This window comes from Podarcis gaigeae (genome assembly GCF_964106915.1).
Source record: "Podarcis gaigeae genome assembly, chromosome: 2".
NCBI lineage: Eukaryota > Metazoa > Chordata > Lepidosauria > Squamata > Lacertidae > Podarcis > Podarcis gaigeae.
The window spans coordinates 73,146,959-73,166,016 of record NC_139679.1 but is presented as its reverse complement, the minus strand read 5'-3'; the positions used below and the strand labels follow the sequence as shown (position 1 = coordinate 73,166,016).

General features: G+C 42.4%; 2 protein-coding genes across 5 annotated transcripts; one reads left to right on the top strand and one right to left on the bottom strand.

Moving 5' to 3' along the window:
* Window positions 1-9,289, bottom strand: CYB561D2 (cytochrome b561 family member D2). 3 transcript variants are annotated; one of them, XM_083726668.1, is made up of 5 exons: window positions 8,924-9,289; window positions 8,221-8,382; window positions 6,291-6,585; window positions 4,228-4,265; window positions 1-3,644 (listed from the first exon to the last, which is right to left on the bottom strand). In XM_083726668.1, exons 3-5 carry the CDS (start codon window positions 6,415-6,417, stop codon window positions 3,141-3,143), a joined length of 669 nt encoding a protein of 222 aa, XP_083582794.1. In that variant the 5' UTR covers window positions 6,418-6,585; window positions 8,221-8,382; window positions 8,924-9,289; the 3' UTR covers window positions 1-3,140. The 3 variants fall into 3 exon arrangements, with proteins under 3 accessions (XP_083582794.1, XP_083582793.1, XP_083582795.1); XM_083726667.1 differs by lacking the exon at window positions 8,221-8,382 and having other exon boundaries at window positions 8,924-9,259; XM_083726669.1 differs by lacking the exon at window positions 8,221-8,382 and having other exon boundaries at window positions 6,291-6,503; window positions 8,924-9,066.
* A 106-nt stretch (window positions 9,290-9,395) lies between these two features.
* NPRL2 (NPR2 like, GATOR1 complex subunit) lies at window positions 9,396-19,058 on the top strand. 2 transcript variants are annotated; one of them, XM_083726634.1, is made up of 12 exons: window positions 9,396-9,431; window positions 10,032-10,117; window positions 10,395-10,486; window positions 10,615-10,783; window positions 11,613-11,721; window positions 12,684-12,820; window positions 14,321-14,418; window positions 15,682-15,718; window positions 16,211-16,304; window positions 17,081-17,198; window positions 17,943-18,085; window positions 18,891-19,058. In XM_083726634.1, the coding sequence occupies exons 2-12, from the start codon at window positions 10,040-10,042 to the stop codon at window positions 18,956-18,958; spliced, it is 1,143 nt and encodes a 380-aa protein (XP_083582760.1). In that variant the 5' UTR covers window positions 9,396-9,431; window positions 10,032-10,039; the 3' UTR covers window positions 18,959-19,058. The 2 variants fall into 2 exon arrangements, with proteins under 2 accessions (XP_083582760.1, XP_083582761.1); XM_083726635.1 differs by lacking the exon at window positions 9,396-9,431 and adding an exon at window positions 9,511-9,535.

The following is a 19,058-nucleotide window of genomic DNA, read 5'->3' as shown; positions in this document are numbered from 1 at the left end:
CAGGTGTTCAAAAGCTTTATTTAATAGAGCACTCTTGATTACCTTTCTTTGATCAAGCTCAATGATGGGTACACCTGCCTGGCAGATATACTCATCACAAACAGTCCAGTGCAAACAACGATCGTCGTTGGTGCAGTTTCAGATTTGGCAGAACTCTTGATGTTTCAGTAACAGCAATATATATTTAAGCCAAATCAATCCATGTAACTGGTGAAAATGAAGCATTCCTGCTGACATAATGCCTGTCGCAGTTATCATTGAAAGGACTGGTATCGCATAGACGCAAGAAAAGGTGTGGGGACCATGGGTTCCATAGAAATGATAACCAGGTACTCTAGTCCATAAAAATGTAGCATTTTTACATAATACATTATGGCAAACTATATGTTGAAGCAAATGATGCTGCACGGGACATCTAAGGTACATACCACTGGAAGATGAAAACAATGGAACTTCAATTAGTCACATTCTTTCATAGGTTTCAAAGAGCTTTAGTCATGATTAACTTTATCTAGGTCGGGGCCAGTGTCTTATCTCCTTGCAACCATGGTGCTTCTTCCAATCCCATTAAACAAGGGGCCCAGCTTTGCCCATTTTCTCATTCTTTGCCCATTTTCTCATTCTTTGCTAAGGCAGTAATTCTCTCTTCTTCCCAGGCAGCAAAACAAAGACTCCTTTCCTTGATTTAATCCCACAGCTGGTGGGAACCTTTGTATGCACTTTGGTTGAAGCCACTTAAACATGCTGCAAGCAAACCAAATCTGGAAGTCAGCTGTTAGCTAATGATAAAAAAGCAACTGGGTTTCATCCTTGCCTTGGAACTGCAAGAGATTAAGTACCATCAGCCCATCTAGAAGCTTTTCTGAGTGCCTCAACATTCCTGTGTAGAAAGCATTTCCACACAGAGATTGTATGTAGATCAACACAAGTGTTGATCACACGTTACATTTGTGCAGAACATGTCATGTATCGGCAAACAGTGCCAAGTCTGAAAAAAGAAGAGCGCTTATCTGTATTTCAGTGCTCTGCTTCCATGTTCCTGTTCACAGGATCGTCTCTGTTAAATACTGTGACTCATGAGAAATCAAATGCTGGGAGTTTTGGTCTAAGAGCTACAAAAGACAGCCATGCAGATACTATTCTAACCTCTGTGCTTGGATCAGTGGGAAACCTTTGGAAATCAGGGCTCCCTTTTGCTTACCTGGCCATAAAAATGAAGCTACTATTCATCTACCATAACGCAAGAGTGAATGGAAATTCTGTACACCTAGAAGGGAAAGGATTGAGCAGGTTTCTTCTCCACCTTGAGAGGGCATAAATACATTTGCCGGGCTGTAGCTTCCCTCTATCAGGAATAGTTTCAGATAATAATGTGGTCGTGTGGTATACCTTTCCAGGTATAGGATAAAAGACTGTGAGAACCTATACCACTAGGCCAGAGGTTCAAAGAGAAATTCCTAAGCTTACATAGTATTGTGCTTTTGTCCATGAAGCTTTCCCATGAACAGTGCATGCGTCAACCTGAAAGGAGGAACCCAGAAGTTATCAGTGTAAAGAAGGGAACAGAGACTTGGTTATACCATTCTTGAAAGCCTTTCTCAAGTTCAGTGTACCATATGCTCATGTAACTTTTGCCTACCTCACATCTTTCCACCAGGGAAGAGGAGGAGGAGAATCCATCACTGTGCTGCCCCTTTTCTTCCTGGTTCTCAGTGTTTGCCTGTTGTTTTCTAGGCAGCAGTTGCTCTCAAAATGGCTGCTGTTATAGCAGCTGACCAAAGAAAAGGCCACAGTAACTACTGAGGGCCAGAGTGGCGACAGAAGGGAGGACACAGTAGCAATTTCTTCCTTTCCCCCTACTTCCACACAAACACAAGGCAAGCACAGGTAAACAAGCCTGCAATGCAGTCCAGAGTAGCAGGGGACTAAGCCACATTGAACTGAGTGGTGCAGACATGGAATGACAGGACTTCTAAGAGAGTAAAAAAAAAACACAGGAGAGGTGGGGTAGTGAAGGAGTTGGAGCCCTTAGAATATTATAATAGTGGAAGGAAATGGCAAGTATCTCCTAATGTTTGTCTAGATCTAAGACAGGTTGTACAAAATGCTCTACATGTCAACCACCATCTCTTCACATCAAATTGTCTCTGGAAAATGCCAATGGCTAATTAATCCACATCTGAGCCACTTCACTATTTCAGGAAGTGAACTTGCTTAGCCAGTCTAACACATATTGTTGATCAGGTTTGGTTTTTAAACTGTTTATGTAAATCCCCCTGAGAGCTTCAGTTACAAGGCTATGAACAGATAAAGCAGCAGTAATAATAATTATTTACACTTACATGCTAACATGCACTTTGAATCCTGCTGGGGAGAAAACCTGCTATACAGGGGTGGTCTGGTGTTCTTGAGCATTAAAAAATGAGAAGTGTTAGGCCCTCTGTCCTCCCTTGCCACTTTCTGGTTGTAGAGTCTCCATACAAAGCAGCTTTGTTTTTAACACACATAATATGTTTAGATCCTGCCTAGCTCAAATTACCTTGTCATTTCTAATACAGCTTAGAGCACTGTACAGTCAGGACAGATTTTTTTAGACAGAAATTCAGGCCTTTACAACTGTGTTAGGGAGAGATCAGCCCTTCCCTTATTCAGAGTGTTAAAAGGTTCAATCTGATACATCTGGACCCCAAACAGTTTACCAAGAGAAAGTATATTAAAACAGCTGTGTGTGTGTGTGTGTGTGTGTGTGTGTGTGTGTGTGTCTATATGCAAGAAGGATTTCAGCAGCTACCTGAATCAAGAATGACCTAAGCAATACTTGGTGTTCTTTCATAGGGAGGCACCAGCAGAGTGCAACTGGGCTACTTACTCAGCACTGGCCATATTTCCAGAGGTATTTTGACAGAGAAGAGAAAATGCTACATGGACACTCTGGCACCAAAAGGAAGCTGGTTCAACAGGATGGGCATCTCCAGGATTTTAACAGGGAAAAGTCAGAAATTACATAAAATACCATATGATGCTATAGGCAAGTAAAATAAGATTCTTCAGTCCCACTGCCTTGTAAGACCACCTGACTCTTTACTGACAATGCAGGAATTCTTCAGAGATCCCACAAGCTGTCTGTTTCAGGATGGCTTTCAAGGCTGGATTCTTTTGCGATAGAGGTAGGCATTGCTCACTTGGTTCATGATAACCAGGCTGGTGAGGATAGGACACAGCATGGAAAGATACCAGGAGACTCCAGTTACAGATATGGTAAACCACAAGGAACACATACCCAGCATCAAACTGGCACAGCCAAGAATGTAACCGATCAGCCCTGATGTGGCATGATAAAGCTTGAGTTTGCTCAGTGTCCAGTTCTTCATCAGCTTGGGGTAGAGCAGAGCAAGGCCCCCCATGCACTGCATGGTAGCATACAGCACCGTCAGCAAGCCAGTCAAACCGTGCCAGGTGACAAAGTGGTCTTTCCCCTTGCGGTACTTGTTATAGCTGATGATGGCCAAGCCCAACACTGCACAGGTGAGTGAGAGCAACTGTAAAGCCCAATGGAAGCGGACCTTGGCCTTCCGGGAGAAGGACTGGAGGAGGGAGCTCTCTGGAGAGAAAGTCAGCAGGGCTTCTGTCATCAGGAAAGAAAACTGGAGAGGCAAAAGAAGACAACACCACTATGGTTTGTTACATTACATTTAGCCAATGGTAAAATTGCACTCATTCTCAGCTTAACAACAACAACAAAAGCTTCCTTGCTTTCCCCCAGCATTTAACTTTGTGTAATAACTTGGGAATTCCTGCCAAATACTGGAGAAGAAATTGTTCTGTCATGGAAAGGCTTATCTCTTTTCTAAAGAAGGTGGTAATAATAATAATAATAATACCCGCCCATCTGGCTGGTACAAATTTTATAGTGATCCTCATCAGCAAAGGAGAAGATAAAAGCTTTGTGAGCTGCACACAGAGAAGGAAGGGATAATTATCTCATATTTTAATCCTATCTAACAGTAGGGAATTCTGGATTCGAGTCCCACAACAGGCAGGAGCAGCTGCATCTCCTCTGCCTTTTCCAATTCCTTAGCACAGAATTTCCATCTTACTCCACAATAAGCTGCCTCCAGCCCTTTCTCAGACTATTCGGTCCACTAAACAAAGCCTGATATAGATAAGGTAAGGTTATAATTAGTTATTTAGGAAGATGGTTGTAAAGAATGCCTGTGGCTGGCTTACCGCAAGAGACATTAAGAAAGGATGCCAGGAGAACAAGCCTGGAAAGAAACAAAAGCAAGGTGAGTCCCTGTAGACGATCAGTTAGCATACAGCTGAAAATGTGCTACCTGCTATGGAAATAGGATACATCCATTTAAATCCTATAATTAATCCAATTGTGTGGAAATACTAAGTGTACTAGAATCATTGTTGCTGGAGAGAAGCCATCACACATTTTTGTATACAGTGTACTTCAATTTGGATCCCTTTGTCATTCCTTCTCACGTGAGGTTGAGGGAGGAGCAAAACTTTCCCCAAAATAGACATAACAAAATGACTTCAAAATCCAAAGCGCTGAAAGAATGCAGTGCAGCACTCCAAACACATTGTGGAATTGCACATGAATTCTGGAAAGGTTGCCATTTACTTTGTAGTAGGAAAAAGATAAACAAGCATTGTGGTACCTTAAAGATGGAACAGATCTGCAGTGGTATAAAATTTGTGGCCACAAGTACATGAAACCTTATGCTACACTAAATTGTGGGTTGTAGGTGCAACAGGGATGTTTTTAGAATCTGGCACAACACAGATTATATCCCTCTAAAAAAAATCAAATATTTTGAGCAATGTGGTGTGTTGTTCTGATCTGCAGCCCAAAGGAGGGTCAGTGGAAGTGGTTTGGTGCAGATACCAAAAGAGAAAATCAAAGACACCAGAATGGCCAGTTCTAGTGCTTTATTAAAGAAAAGTATAAACTTACAACACAGCCTGCAAAGCCCCACTGCCATTACAGACATGGGGGGAACACCACAGCAGGAAGCAATCATGACTTGTCCACAAAGTGCTAATAAGTTAAGCATTACTTATACAAAAGATGGCATACTTTTGTTTGACCAGAACTTCTCATCAATCCATCTGAGGGCATAGCTGGAAACTATCTAAGGCAGGCTTCCTCAAACTTGGCCCTCCAGATGTTTTGAGACTACAATTCCCATCATCCCTGACCACTGGTCCTGCTAGCTAGGGATCATGGGAGTTGTAGGCCAAAAACAGCTGGAGGGCCGAGTCTGAGGAAGCCTGATCTAAGGCTTACAGATACTTCCCCTCTGTGGGCCAAGAGCCCAATATCCCAGGCCCCACAGATAAGCATAGCATCAAAGCAATCCAATTAGTCTATAACAAAGCAAGTGCATATAGAGGTGAGCTCATTGTTGCAACAACTACCAATTAGTTTCAGGGTCATCTTGACTATCAAGATGGTGTTCGCAGTCTCACCTTTGGTTCAACACATGTGCTTTGCTGAGACTGCAAGCGGGAATGCAGTGCCCTATGCCAAAATACCTAAGGCATCACTGAAAATGGGCCTAGTGATCTTGTCTAAAGCTTTTGTTATGTTAAAGGGTCATATTTCACTAGAAGACTCATTTAACAGAGAGAGGCTCAAAGTTTATTCTCATAAAACATCTAGGACTTCAAAGTTAGTAACAGGAGATGTTGCAAAGGATTGGTTTACTGTGACAGAGCTCATGTGTTGCATTTTGTAATGGAAAAACAGAAATGCTACACTATTCGTCAGTAAAGTGCACTGGCCAAACTCTCTCCAGGCAATAATCAAAGACTGTAGTCACAGACATGTAAACTTCATGTGGATGGTCTTCCTAATTCACATAAGGTTTGGAAAAACACCATGAAGGGGATGAACATTAAAATGTGCATCAGGAGCATACACAGGTTTCTTGCAGGACTGAGACACCATCCTATGTGTTATGTCAAGCAGAAGCTATTCCTATCAGTTTAGGCCCTGTAAAACAATTATATTTAAGAGCAAAAGTGCCCTAGAGAGCTTAGATGATTCAGAAGCCTATCATGTTGGCTATATGCAGAGTGAGGCCTAAACTACCTGAAATCAGCTCTACAAAGTGCTGGACTATAAGTCTTACTTTCAAATGACTAACATCCTTTACTCACACTCAAGACAGAATTTTGATTGAGTGTATATCTGCCCACGTCTCAGTTTTTAATCAAACCTATGCACAGGTATAGGAGCACATTTAACAATGCACCTATCATTGCATCCTACTTACTTGATCCAGGTCTAGCCACCACAGCTACGAAGATGGTAAATCCAAGTGAGGCAAGGTGCGCAGTAGCACCAAAGACAGCTCTGAGAGAGTGGTATATTCGCGATTCTGTTTCAACAGTCAGAGCCATGTCTTCTCCAGCACGGTTGACAGGATCTTGACCTTCCACCCTTCACCAGTTACCAGCTTCCTTTTTCTGTATGCAGCATGTATCAGCTTCCCCAGCACATGAAGGAGAAACGATAGAATGTTATTGTGCTGATGGGGAAAACATACTTCTCATACGTCTGTTAGTTACCTGAGAAAAAGACAGGCAAAGCTATTAACACCAAAAAATCTGTCATAAGATGGCACAAGGCCCAGCAATAACTTTCACTGGTGAATCTGACTTTGTTCCCCACCATATGCTTATTTTATTAGCAATAGCAATGGGCTATTTCAGGAAGTCAGCTGAACTCTCCCCTTCATCATGCCCATTCTTTTTTCTCCCTCCCTCATTGTAACTGCAATACCTGTGACAGTGTGGTACTAAAGGGAAGCATTTGCCCATGCCACATTCTGCCTGACATGTACACAAAATGTGCTGTCTTAGCACATCTTCTCGCCAGAATTAGTGCAGTAGAAAAAAAGTCTCCCACTCCCATGGTTGCAGCAGGGCAGACGCCTTTCACCAGGGAGAAACTAGGACACACTGACAAACTACAGAGCCAGTATAAAGCACTACAAGAGTTACACCACTCTTATTATTGGTTTGCTAAGAAAGCCTGTTGAGTCACAGACATATTTCATTTTATGACAGCAAGGATTGATGCTGCAGCTCCATGGAGTAATGCTATTGAAACGTGGAGGCATTTGGCAGGCTAAGGCATAACCACATTTTTCTTTACGTTCCCCATGGAATTCCCGAATTAAGGTTAGACCTCTTGAACAAATCTTTAGCCACCATCACCAACTGAAACACCTAACAGATTCTCCCTGGTTCATGCAAAGCCTAATATGTAAACTATAGTCCTATTCTGTTTCCTGGATCCTCATTGATCAATCCAATTTATTATTGATTAAACACACCAGAAACCTGTGGCCAGCTGGTGAGGGGGGAGGTTCCAGGTTGTTGTTTTTTATGTGGCAATACACGAGAACTCCAAACATCTTATGTACACATGGGTTGCACATTCATTTCTACCCAGCGCTGCTTTCTCTACATGAATTTTGTCCCAGATGAAGCAACCCCGAGTGGAGAGCTGAAGCAAGGTCCAAGCCCTGTTAATCCCTTCTTTGCACCCTCTACAGATCCACCTTCTTACTGGAATGAAATCATAGGGTTAACTAGGGCCATATGCATGGGGGGGGGGTTGCCCCAGTAAAGTCTCCAGAGTGGCACCACTGAGGCTCCCAGCCTGTGTGTGCAAATGCATGTGGCTGCCAAACTGGGTCTTTGACCCAGGTGAAATTAATAATAATAAATAATAATTTATTATTTATACCCCGCCCATCTGGCTGGGTTTCCCCAGCCACTCTGGGCAACTTCCAACAGAATATTAAAATACAATAGTCTATTAAACATTAAAAGCTTCCCTAAAGCCTCGTTTCACCCCTGGATTAACAAAGAAATGAGATTGACACTGAAATTAAACTCAAAGGGACCACAGCCAACTGAGAGATGCATTCACTTCTTTTCAAACACAGAATTATTGTCAGTCAGAGTGAACACTCCCTTTTAAAAGAGTAAAAGAGAGAGAGCTCATTCAGTAGTTTCCAAAGTAGTATGAATAAGTGTTCAAACCCAGGAAGCCATAAACAGTGAAATTACCACCTCTACACTTGATCTTGTAACTGGATGGCGTTTGTGCTTATCCCATTTAGCGTATTTTATTTAAGCAGTAATTAAACCACAGCCGACTTCAGGAGGAAAATACAGTATATTCACTCTCACCAGCATCCCTTTCTTTTAAACCTGCTGCTACAGATCAGCTGTCATGTCAGGACACTGATTCTGTTGTCTTAAGTATGAAAATGTGGTAGAGTCGCCATTGCTCATTCATCTCCCCTCAGCAACCTGTTATTGCAGAGTCTGATCCGGATTTCTTTCTGTGCACTATGAACGGCTGAGCGAGATTTAGCGTGCTTCATGATTCTTCCCCGCCCTATTCATTTGCGGAGGGAGGATACCCAGTCTGCCAAATTACAGGGGTGGGGGGAACACCCACAGACCCTTCAGACCCCCGTTTAATATACGGTATACTGTATAGCATATATGCTTACATACATATTTATATATTCGATAGTCATTGGGAGGACCCAATCTTCCCTAATCCAAAAGCACATTCCCCTCGGATAAGGCACCTGCCCCTCCTCCTAACTCTTCACAAAGCGAGATTTTGAGGAGCAGGAGATTTCTGGGTTTCAGGTGCCGATTTGCCAAGATCGAAGATGCGGGTCACACAAAGGCATCCCCAGCAAGGCTTCAAGTCACAGGAACAGCCCCACCCACGACAGCTGTGCAAAAGGGGGCAGATCTCGACCCACGCTGCCGCCCCCCTTCCCACTTGGGTTCGCATACATACCGAGTTCCTTAGTCCGAACACACACACACCCGTATCCAACAGTAGATCCCAGGGAGCGCGGATTTCACCTACCTGCTCGCGGATGATCCTCATCGCAAGGGAGCAGGAACTCCGATAGAAGCAGAGGAAGCAAGCGCCACCTGCTGATTGGGCAAGGCCGAGACTGGCCTGCTAGGGCCCGCCTACCCTGACTGTCACCCTGCGCATCTGAGAGGCTGAGCTTCGCTGTCCATCACGGGCGAAGTTCTGTCAAATGAAGCCTTCAACCTGATAAGACACGTGACCACCTGGGCAAGTTCTCCTCGACGGCTCCTTTGTTTGGAATTGCCATTCGTTTTATCGGGAGTCAGAGAAATCTGTGTGCGCGCATCTCCGGGACAGCAGTCTCGCCACTAGGCCAGATAAAACGGTGATGGCACGCGCATGCGCCATAACGTTAGTCTGTCTCTCTCTCGCGCGCGCGCGTGCCCAGCTGTTTTGCGCCTGCGTTGAAAAGCCAATCGTTCTCCCCGACTCCGGCCATACTCAGGACTATAGTGTGCGCATGCGTACTCTTGCTGCTCTCCTCTCTCGGTCGCCGGTGAGTGCGCCTTTCCTTCAGTGCTGTTCTTCGTTCACTTGGGGAGGAGGGAGGGGGCGCTTGCAGGCTGTTTCGCCCGTTTGTGCTGCGTTCCCTGGGGAAATGTGTGTGCGAGTGTAGCTCTTACTTGTCTGCCCACTTAGCAATGAACCTGGAGTTTCCTACACAGGAACAATTTTTTCCAGTGTCTTTTGCCAGCCGGAAGTGTAACAATTTAGAAGGAAAACTGAGCTAAGGGGAGAGAGGGGTTCAAAGCTCAGGCTGAGCTGAGCCAGGGAAGCCCTCCTGAACTGAGGGGGGAGGGAAAGGAGAGCTTAGCTGCAGCAGGAAATCACACTGCTTGTCACTGTTCCTTTATATGTGGGAAAGCTTGCATAAACTTAAACTCATGAATAAAAGTCCTCAGAGACTTATAAGAGCTATATGATGGGATGTTGTACATAACTGAGGGAGGCATGGTTAAGAGCTTCAAGAAGTCGTGCCCTTCCTGTGATCTTTCTGGATTTGTGGAGTTCCCTCCCTATTACAAATAACAATTCTTAAAATTATGAGGTATTTACTTGGGAGTATCATCAGTTGTGTATACTTGATCTCTTGCAGTTATCACTATGGAAGTCAGCAGCAGAATTGAGTGTATCTTTTTCAGTGAATTCCACCCAACACTTGGGCCTAAGATAACATATCAGGTTAGTGGTACCAGGCATCATGGTATAAAGAAACTGGTCAGTATATAGTTGTGGGACATTGAGAAAGCTGCCTTATGCTATGTTGGATTATTTGTCCATTGAGCCCAGTACTGTCTACTCTGAGTGGCAGCTATGCTCTGGGGTCTCTCTCTGCAGCATAGCTCTTCCTTGACAGTGAAAAACTGATTTGTAAAAATATGTTTAGATGGGTTTCAAAGGAGTCCATAGATCTCATCTTGCGACTACTGATCTGCAGATTTAATTTCTGACCCTGCAGGTACCAGAGGATTTCATTTCCCGAGAACTCTTTGATACAGTTCAGGTCTATATCATCACCAAACCTGAACTGCAAAACAAGCTCATCACTGTGTAAGTAGAAAAAATCCACATGAGTCTTGTAGACCACCCTTCCCCTTTAATCATGCCCATCTGTGGCAAAGTAGCACAAAAATATTATATTCAATAACATTAAAATACATCCTCTCTCTTTCTAACAGTACAGCTATGGGGAAAAAGCTAATTGGTTGCCCAGTTTGCATTGAGCATAAGAAGTACAGCCGGAATGCCTTGCTCTTCAACCTTGGCTTCGTTTGTGATGCTAGAGCTAAGACGTGTGCACTGGAGCCTATAGTGAAGAAACTGGCAGGTTATCTTACCACTCTAGAGGTTAGACATGACACAAATATGCCATTCCACAAGAGGATGTGCAGATCACATATTTTAGCAACATGAAAGCTTAATTTAAAGTCTCCTCTGCTTTGTTTTATTGTTGTGTTTTCTTTCTTTGTTCTGCTGAATTGCGCCTGCTGAACTCTGAAATTGACCACCCAAACATGCAACCAGTGCTACTGTGATAGATGTGTGTGACTGTCACAGATACCTGCTGGATAGTACCTGTGACATCACTGATGACCTGGCAGAGCACTCTCCCTGTTCTTTCTTAGGGTACTGTGCAGCTGCTTTTGAAGAGTTTATATATCATCTTTAAGGTTGGTAAAGTGTGAATATTTACCTACTTTACCATTTCTGAGAAGAAATGGTGCAATTATCTAATTCTTTGCAACAGTGTTCTGCCATGTTGATGTTCTTTTCTAATTTAAAAAAAAATCAATGATATATACTTTCTCCCTTCCCACCAGTCTCAAAAGCACACATCTCCTGTTTATTTGCCTATTTGCTTCAAGAAGCATATAGCCTTTTCTCTTGTTTCAGGGTTGCTGCTTCAGCAGCAGGAATATCTTCCTATCCACCTATCACACAACTGCTGCAGGATTGTTACCGATCCTGCAGTTGCACTAATGGTGAAGTTTCTCCCATTACTGTATAAAAAGGTGTGGGTGTGTTTGTTTACATACACATATATACATGCACATTCCCCATGAAAGATTTTTATTTAGTATGGGATACTTTCAGCACACAATACTACCTCTGCTTCTCATGGTCTATTTAAAGTTGCATTTTAGTTGGGGCTAATCATTGACTTTGTTCTTTCTAGCTTGAGAGTGGCTTCATTTCCACTGATGAGAGCAAACAGAAGTTGATACCCATCATGACCATCCTACTTGAGGAACTAAATGCCACTGGCAAATGCACTCTTCCTATAGGTAACTGTAAACCAAAAAGTAGCAGCAAATGCTCCTTTTCAAATTGCATGTTAAATTGGAAGCTTTCAAGTGATTCTTGAAGGAAATGCAGGGAAAGATGGAAGTGTGACACTTTCAGAGCAGGAGAGCACTTAGTGTTGTGTTGCTCTCTCTTTTTTCCTCCAGTTATTGAAAGATAGAAATAGTCCAGTTGCTGTAGAATGTGGTGTATTTCAGGAATGGGTGGTATATGAATATTAAATCCTACATTGATGCCCTTGAGTTTAGTTTTTGTTAGCTTCAAGAGAATGGCACAAATGTCCATTGAAAGTTGGACTTTCAAGCAAGTTCTTCCTGTCATAGATGAATTATTTCTGATGTTCAGACACCTTTATTTTCCTGTCAGCTGTTGTCTGGCTGTCATGACCAAGAGTGCAAAAAAAGGAGAAGTTGTTGGTTGTCATTGTTCAATTAATCTGGATTAGCTCATTGTGCTAATTTCATCAGGCTCCCCCTTCCTGTTTCAGTCATGCAACCCTGTCTGCTTCTAGGGACCCTTTTGTTCCCCCATCTGATAACTTTGCAATTGGGAACCAAGCAACAAACTAAAGTTCAGACTTCAAAAGATTTAGATAAGATGTTTTGGTTTACATTTCTTAATCATTTATTTCATTAAATTTATATTCTGCCATCATCCCAAAAGAGCCCGGAGTGGCTCAGGAACATTGTTCTTATTTGTAAGCTCTTGGGATGGAAGCACCCCAGTTGTGCTATATTTTAAAAAGTCACATCATCAAAGTACAGTGCAGAGATCCATGTGTTCCAATTGCAGCTGTCCTATCAACCAGTGTTAAGATTCAGCTGCCAGTTCAATGAACTTCTGTACATAGATTGGGGTGGGTGGAACCATTTTGTACTTTGCTTCAGGCAGCAAAACATCTTCAGAAGTCCCTAGCTCTGTCCTCTTTTGCTCCTTCATACAGATGAATCAAACACCATTCACCTGAAAGTGATTGAGCAACGCCCAGATCCCCCCATTGTGCAGGAATATGACGTTCCTGTCTTCACCCAAGATAAGGATGACTTCTTCAATTCCCAGTGGGATCTCACCACTCAGCAGGTTGGTACCCACAATTGTCTTGTTTAATACAGTAGTGTGATGGTAGCAAAGGCATCTTCACAGTCCCCCCCCACCCCAGCTAATTAACCTGCCTGGCCATAGAATTTTGTGGGAGAGGCTGGCCATTAAAGTCAATTGGCAAATTATGACAAGAAATATGTTATTTTTAGGCAGCCTAATCCTGTGCAAGTCTTCTGAGAAGAAATGTCTTTCTGTAAGGTGTGCCTATTTTTCTTTCCCTTTAACATGTTACTCTTATACTTACTGATTCATTTTTCTCAATGAGCACTGAATGGTACACATGAGAAGATTATTCCCCAGAATTTAATAATGAGAGGAGCCTCCAGTATCAAACTTTGTAGAATCTGAAACATTAGTCACAGATGACTTCAAATACTGCTGAAGTGTACTTGTATAGTTGGGTTTGTGTTACCGCTACTTTAATAATTGCTTCCTTTTGTCATTTTGAATGGAGGGTAGACAGGAACGCACTTCTCTCGTATAGTACACCTTAGGAAAAAGTCCTCTAAGGGGACATGGGTGGTGTTGTGGTCTAAACCACTGAGCCTCTTGGGCTTGCCGATCAGAAGATTGGTGGTTCAAATCCCCACGACGGGGTGAGCTTCCGTTGCTTGGTCCCTGCACGCCAAAAAGTGCAAGTAGATAAATAGGTACTGCTCTGGCGGGAAGGTAAACAGTGTTTCCGTGCGCTGCTCAGGTTTTGGTCTTCCGTTGTACCAGAAGCGGCTTAGTTATGCTGGCCACATGACCCGGAAAAAGCTGTCTGCGGACAAACGCCAGCTCTCTCAGCCTGTAAAGCAAGATGAGTTTTGCAACCCCAGATTTGTCTGCGACTGGACTTAACTGTCGGGGTCCTTTATCTTCCCTTTGGTCAGTTTAAAGCAGCATTACCCCTATGGTTGATGCCCAGGGGGTGAATGAAGACCTAGGGGTCAAAAAGAAGTTTGAGGTATAGTGGGGAGGGGAATAATTAAGAATTCTTAAGATTCAGAAGTAAAGGGCATGTACAGAGTGCACCTCCTTTGCCAGTGAGGAATCTCTGTATTTAATCAGAGATTTGTTTTTTATGATTCCTAGTAGTGGTGACTTATGATTAATAAATGTTGATTATATATTGCTATTTCACTTACATTCCTAAGAATTTGGGTCGAGGTCAATGACAACTTTAGAAGCTCATCATGGTGTCAATAAAGTTTGGGAAATGCTGGTTTATAAAGGAAAAGGGGTAATGAGACGCAGGCAAACATGCTTAAATACTTAATGTTCACACATGTTTAATACTGTTACCGTACTGCTTTCCCTGGTTCTGACCTGGATACTGAAAGTGAAGATTTTTTGAGTTCAGATGTCACTTGAGCCTTCTACATTCATGTCAATTCTGAGATGATCTAGCCTTGTCTTCCTAGTTGTGTGAAAAGTGTGATTGTGCATGTACATCCCTGCTTAGCCTTGCATTATACGCATATGCTCTCTTCCAAGATCTTGCCATACATTGATGGTTTTCGGCATGTTCAGAAAATCTCAGCTGAGGCAGACGTGGAGCTCAATTTGGTTCGAATTGCTGTCCAGAATCTCTTGTAAGTACCGGGTGCCAAAGGGAGAACAAGGCATTAGCTTGATTGCAAACCAGTTGGGATTTTTAGATTCAGTAGATTTCAGCCCTGTTGTTTTCCTGTCCTCCATTTCTTTTAGCTCTCTCTTTGCTCTGTCACCTTTTACTTTGCCTGCAATTCAAGCACAATCATCTGAAGCAAAAAGGCAAACAAACAAACCCTGGATTCAGAGCTAAACTAGACACTAAATGTTTTACTCCAAACTTGAAGCGTGTTAGAGAGAGAGAGTGTGAGAGTGTGCGTGTGTGTACATGTAGGCATGAAGTGTAAAATGTGGAAATTTGGAGAATCATGTTCCTGGTGTCAATTAACTTTAAATAATGAACTGATGTCCTTTAGGGTGCAACAATTAGAGTCACACATATTTTGGAGTCTCACACATATTTTTCACACGTGCAAGTCACTACTTGTCTTTCCCACTCTTGTCTGTGATTGGGGAGGTTGGTCTTTCATGTCAAGAAGCATAGTGAATGCCAGCCAAGCAGAAATCCCAGCACCTGTCTTAGAAAGTACTGTATATACATGAGTATAAGCCTACTTTTTCAGCACATTTTTTATGCTGAAAAGTCCCCCTCGGCTTATACTCGAGTGAGGGTCCTTTCAGGCTGCTCCTTCCTCCTCCACCACCTTTGCCGCTGTCAGTGGCAGTGGAGGAGGAACAAGCAGCCCAAAAGCAGCCCTTTCGGGCTGCTTGTTCTTCTGCCGCCGCTGCTGCCACCAGCCTCTGCCTCTCGGCAGCACCCTAGATAGACAGGGGGATGGGAGGGGCTGGGGGGGAGAGAGAAGCCCCCTCTGCTGTGTGTGCTTGCGCGCGTGTGCGCGCGCGCACACACACACACACACACACACACACACTGACCCAGCAGAAGGTTTGTGGTGTGGTGCTCCGGCTTATACTCGAGTCAATAAATTTTCCCAGTTTTTTGTGGTAAAATTAGGTGCCTCGGCTTATATTCGGGTCGGCTTATACTCGAGTATATGCGGTAAGTGTTGTTTATTTTTAGGGTTACAGAATTTTTGCAAGATGCACTTAACACTATGTTAGCTAAAGCTAACACCTTTCTTGCATGTTAAATGTCTACCCTGTCCTAATGTCTTCAGTATTACTATAGGACCTGTATGGAAATTATATCAAATATATTATTTGCACTACTGTATACTTTAGCACTCTTTTGGTGTATGAAGTTTTAGTATGGGTTTATTTCTAATGGCTATCATGTTTTTCAGATACTATGGAGTAGTGACTCTAGTTTCCATACTTCAGGTGAGTTTAATGGCTAAGTGGCTCAACATGATTGAGTTGATTTTAAATGCACATAAATGCACATACAGTAGAACCTCTACTTACAACCGCCTCCACTTGCAGACGTTCCAAGTTGCGACCACGGCAAACCCGGAAGTAACTGTCAGGTTTGCCACTGTTCACGCATGTGCAGAAGCAACAATCGCTGCCCGCGCCTGTGCACAACAGCGCCCCTCCCAGTGACCCATTTCGCCATAAGGACGGGCATCCGGAACGGATTAGGGTCGTGAGTAGAGGTTCCACTGTATAGCCTATTCTGCATTAGAAAGTTTCCCTTGTTTGCTTTCTGCAATTTTCCTAAGTAACCTTAATTTTCACATCCTTCAGCCCAGGCATATTCATTATTTGACACTGTGTACTACTAATGGGATGGGTTTGTCAAGCAATCACTATGAACTCCAATGGGAACCGAAATAATTTAAGTGTACTAAGATTTCTCACTTTCTTCCTCAGTACTCAAATGTATATTGTACCACACCTAAAGTCCAGGATCTGGTGGATGACAAATGTCTCCAAGATGAATGCCTCTCTTATGTCACAAAACCAGGTATGAAAGATGCATAAGGATTGCTGTAGTCTGGAGTTATCAGTCACAATCTTGTAGTTATCCTCATCCAGCAGCATCCCAGCTCTTTCTTCTGTTAATATACTTCTGGCACTTTAGCATAAAGAAACACTTATTTGTACAACAAAGCCCCTTCCTGAGATGTTCTGCTATATAGATCTATTTAATTGTTAACACTGGCAGTTCTTTTTTTTTAATTTATTTATTTATACAACAAGAAAAACAAACCACACAAATACCAAATTACACACAAATTACAAAAATAACCATAGATACATAGTCAAAACAAAAAAATTCCTTCCAGTAGCACCTTAAAGACCAACCAAGAACTGACTTAGTTGGTCTTTAAGGTGCTACTGGAAGGAATTTTTTTTGTTTTGACTATGGCAGACCAACACGGCTACCTATCTGTAACATAGATACATAATTTTCTTGGCAAACAATAAAACATCTATTGGTCTTAACACTAAAGACACTGGCAGTTCAATGGACTACATTTGGCAGCATTTATGAATTTGCATCCGTCCTGGCTGGATATTTTGTGGGTTATTTGTAGCCCCTGTAGTTATTTGGCTTCACTTAGTACATTTCATATTTTCTGTTACGCTGTTTGTCATATATTGGTATATATTGATCATGAGTGTCCTCCAGTTGCAAATGATATTTGAAATACATTTAGCTGGGTGTATTTAATTAGGATATACTTAAGTGTGATCACCAGATGTTTCAATACCTTTTCTTGTATTATTTTTGTATAGGTCACAAGCGAGCCAGTTTGAGAGACATTTTCCAGCTCTACTGTGGGCTGAGCCCTGGCACAACTGTACGGGACCTCATTTGCCGCTACACCCTACAGCTCCAGAGAGTGGATGAAAGGTTGGAGGGTGGCTTGTTTTATATTATTTTTACGCATGGGAATGCCTCTTCAAGTCATACTACCTTGCTGTACCCTACTTAGCTACTGTTTTCAGATGGCTAAAAGAGGAGACCATGATGTAGCTAAAACTGGAAAGAATCAAGAGGGTAGGGCTCATGAAATACCTTAAGTGCTCTCACCTTTTCCCCTATAATCGGAACACTGCTTACTCTGCCAATTACAAAAAGTAATGCTCAGTATAGCAAGTGACAGAATGAGCCACTTACTCATTCTCGGAGACTTTTCTAGGTCTCCTGTAGAGATCATAGGGATTGTTCCTGAAAAGAACAAATATAATTTTTGCCATCCTAACAGCAAAGTTTTACATTCTTTAAATAGGGCTTAATACTTTCTCTGATATAAATATTGCATCTGCTCTGTTACTTTAATGCCTAAATAGCAAACAGGTTTGTTTGCCTATTAGACACAAATCCATGAGTTCTGTTAAGAGTTTGAACTGTATCATCTGCATATTATTTTTACTTCATTTCTGCTATATATCCCTTTAATATTTTTGTTAATTCTAATTTTGACCACAAGTAACTTCATTGTGAAAAAGCTGAGAGAGAGCACTCCTGTTTAGTCCCCAGAGAATTCATGTTTTGGACATCATGCCATTTACACAAACTTTGGCTATATAAAGAACTTTAATTTATGTAATAAATCTATGTCCTTTCTTTGAATGTTTTAGTTCTCTCTTTCAGGAAGCTTGTCCAGTTTGGCCTGATGAAGGGCCTTATTCGACGGCTCCAGAAGTATCCTGTGAAAGTAGCCCGGGATGAAAGAAGTCATCCAGCCAGACTGTACACGGGTTGTCATAGCTATGATGAAATCTGCTGTAAAACAGGTAAGGAATTATCCGTCTATACCTATCCATCCAGCAGTGAAACTGCACATAGTTTACAGTCTACCAAGCAGCAAATCGGATAAAAAAACAACATAACATAGCAATGAAATAGGCAGTAGTAAAAGTGACTAAAGCACCCAAGTGATAAAACTTACACTGCAAAAGCCTGTTGAAATGCATGGCTTCACAACATGCCTAGAACTATTTATTTACTTAGAGTACTTATATAGCCCTGAGAGGTTGTCAGTGCAGCTTAAAAGGGGTTCTCAGAATAAAATCACACTCAAATCTGGTACAGGAGCAAAAATTATTTAGCATGCATCTGGAAGAAGGATCATTGAGGCTCTCCTTGTTCTTCCCTGTGGTCAGACAAATGAGGGGTAGAACAACTGGAACCATGTTGCTCAGCATGCCTCCAATTCAGATTTGGCACCACTATGAAAAGAGCAAGGTGCACCAAAGAGTGTACCAAAATAATGAATTGGGGATACCCACAGTATATACACATATGAAATAGTAATGCCCCTAAATCTTGCCCAATTACTATTCCTCATCAGGCTGCCATAGCTGTGTTGTAAATGAACTGGACTCTTAAGAGCCTCCCGCAGGCTATTACTGACAGGCTTGACTCCAAAATTCTTTTAGATTTTTGTTTTGGAGTGGGATCTGTCAGTGGCAGCTGAAAAAATTGTGACTGATAGGGGGTCCCATACCTTCAAAAGGACTTTCATATATCTGTCACCATGGAGTCCTATTAGTTGTACTTTATATCCTCATTCACCAGTATTTTGTGTTTCCTCCTTAGGGATGAGCTATCGGGAGCTGGATGAAAGGCTGGAGAATGACCCCAATATAATTGTTTGCTGGAAATGAGTCTCCAAAAAAGGGGGGCGATTATTCATCATGTCCTGTTTACTACTGTGCTGCCTGGGACTGCTCATGATTACTTCAGAAATCATTAAAAGCAACATAG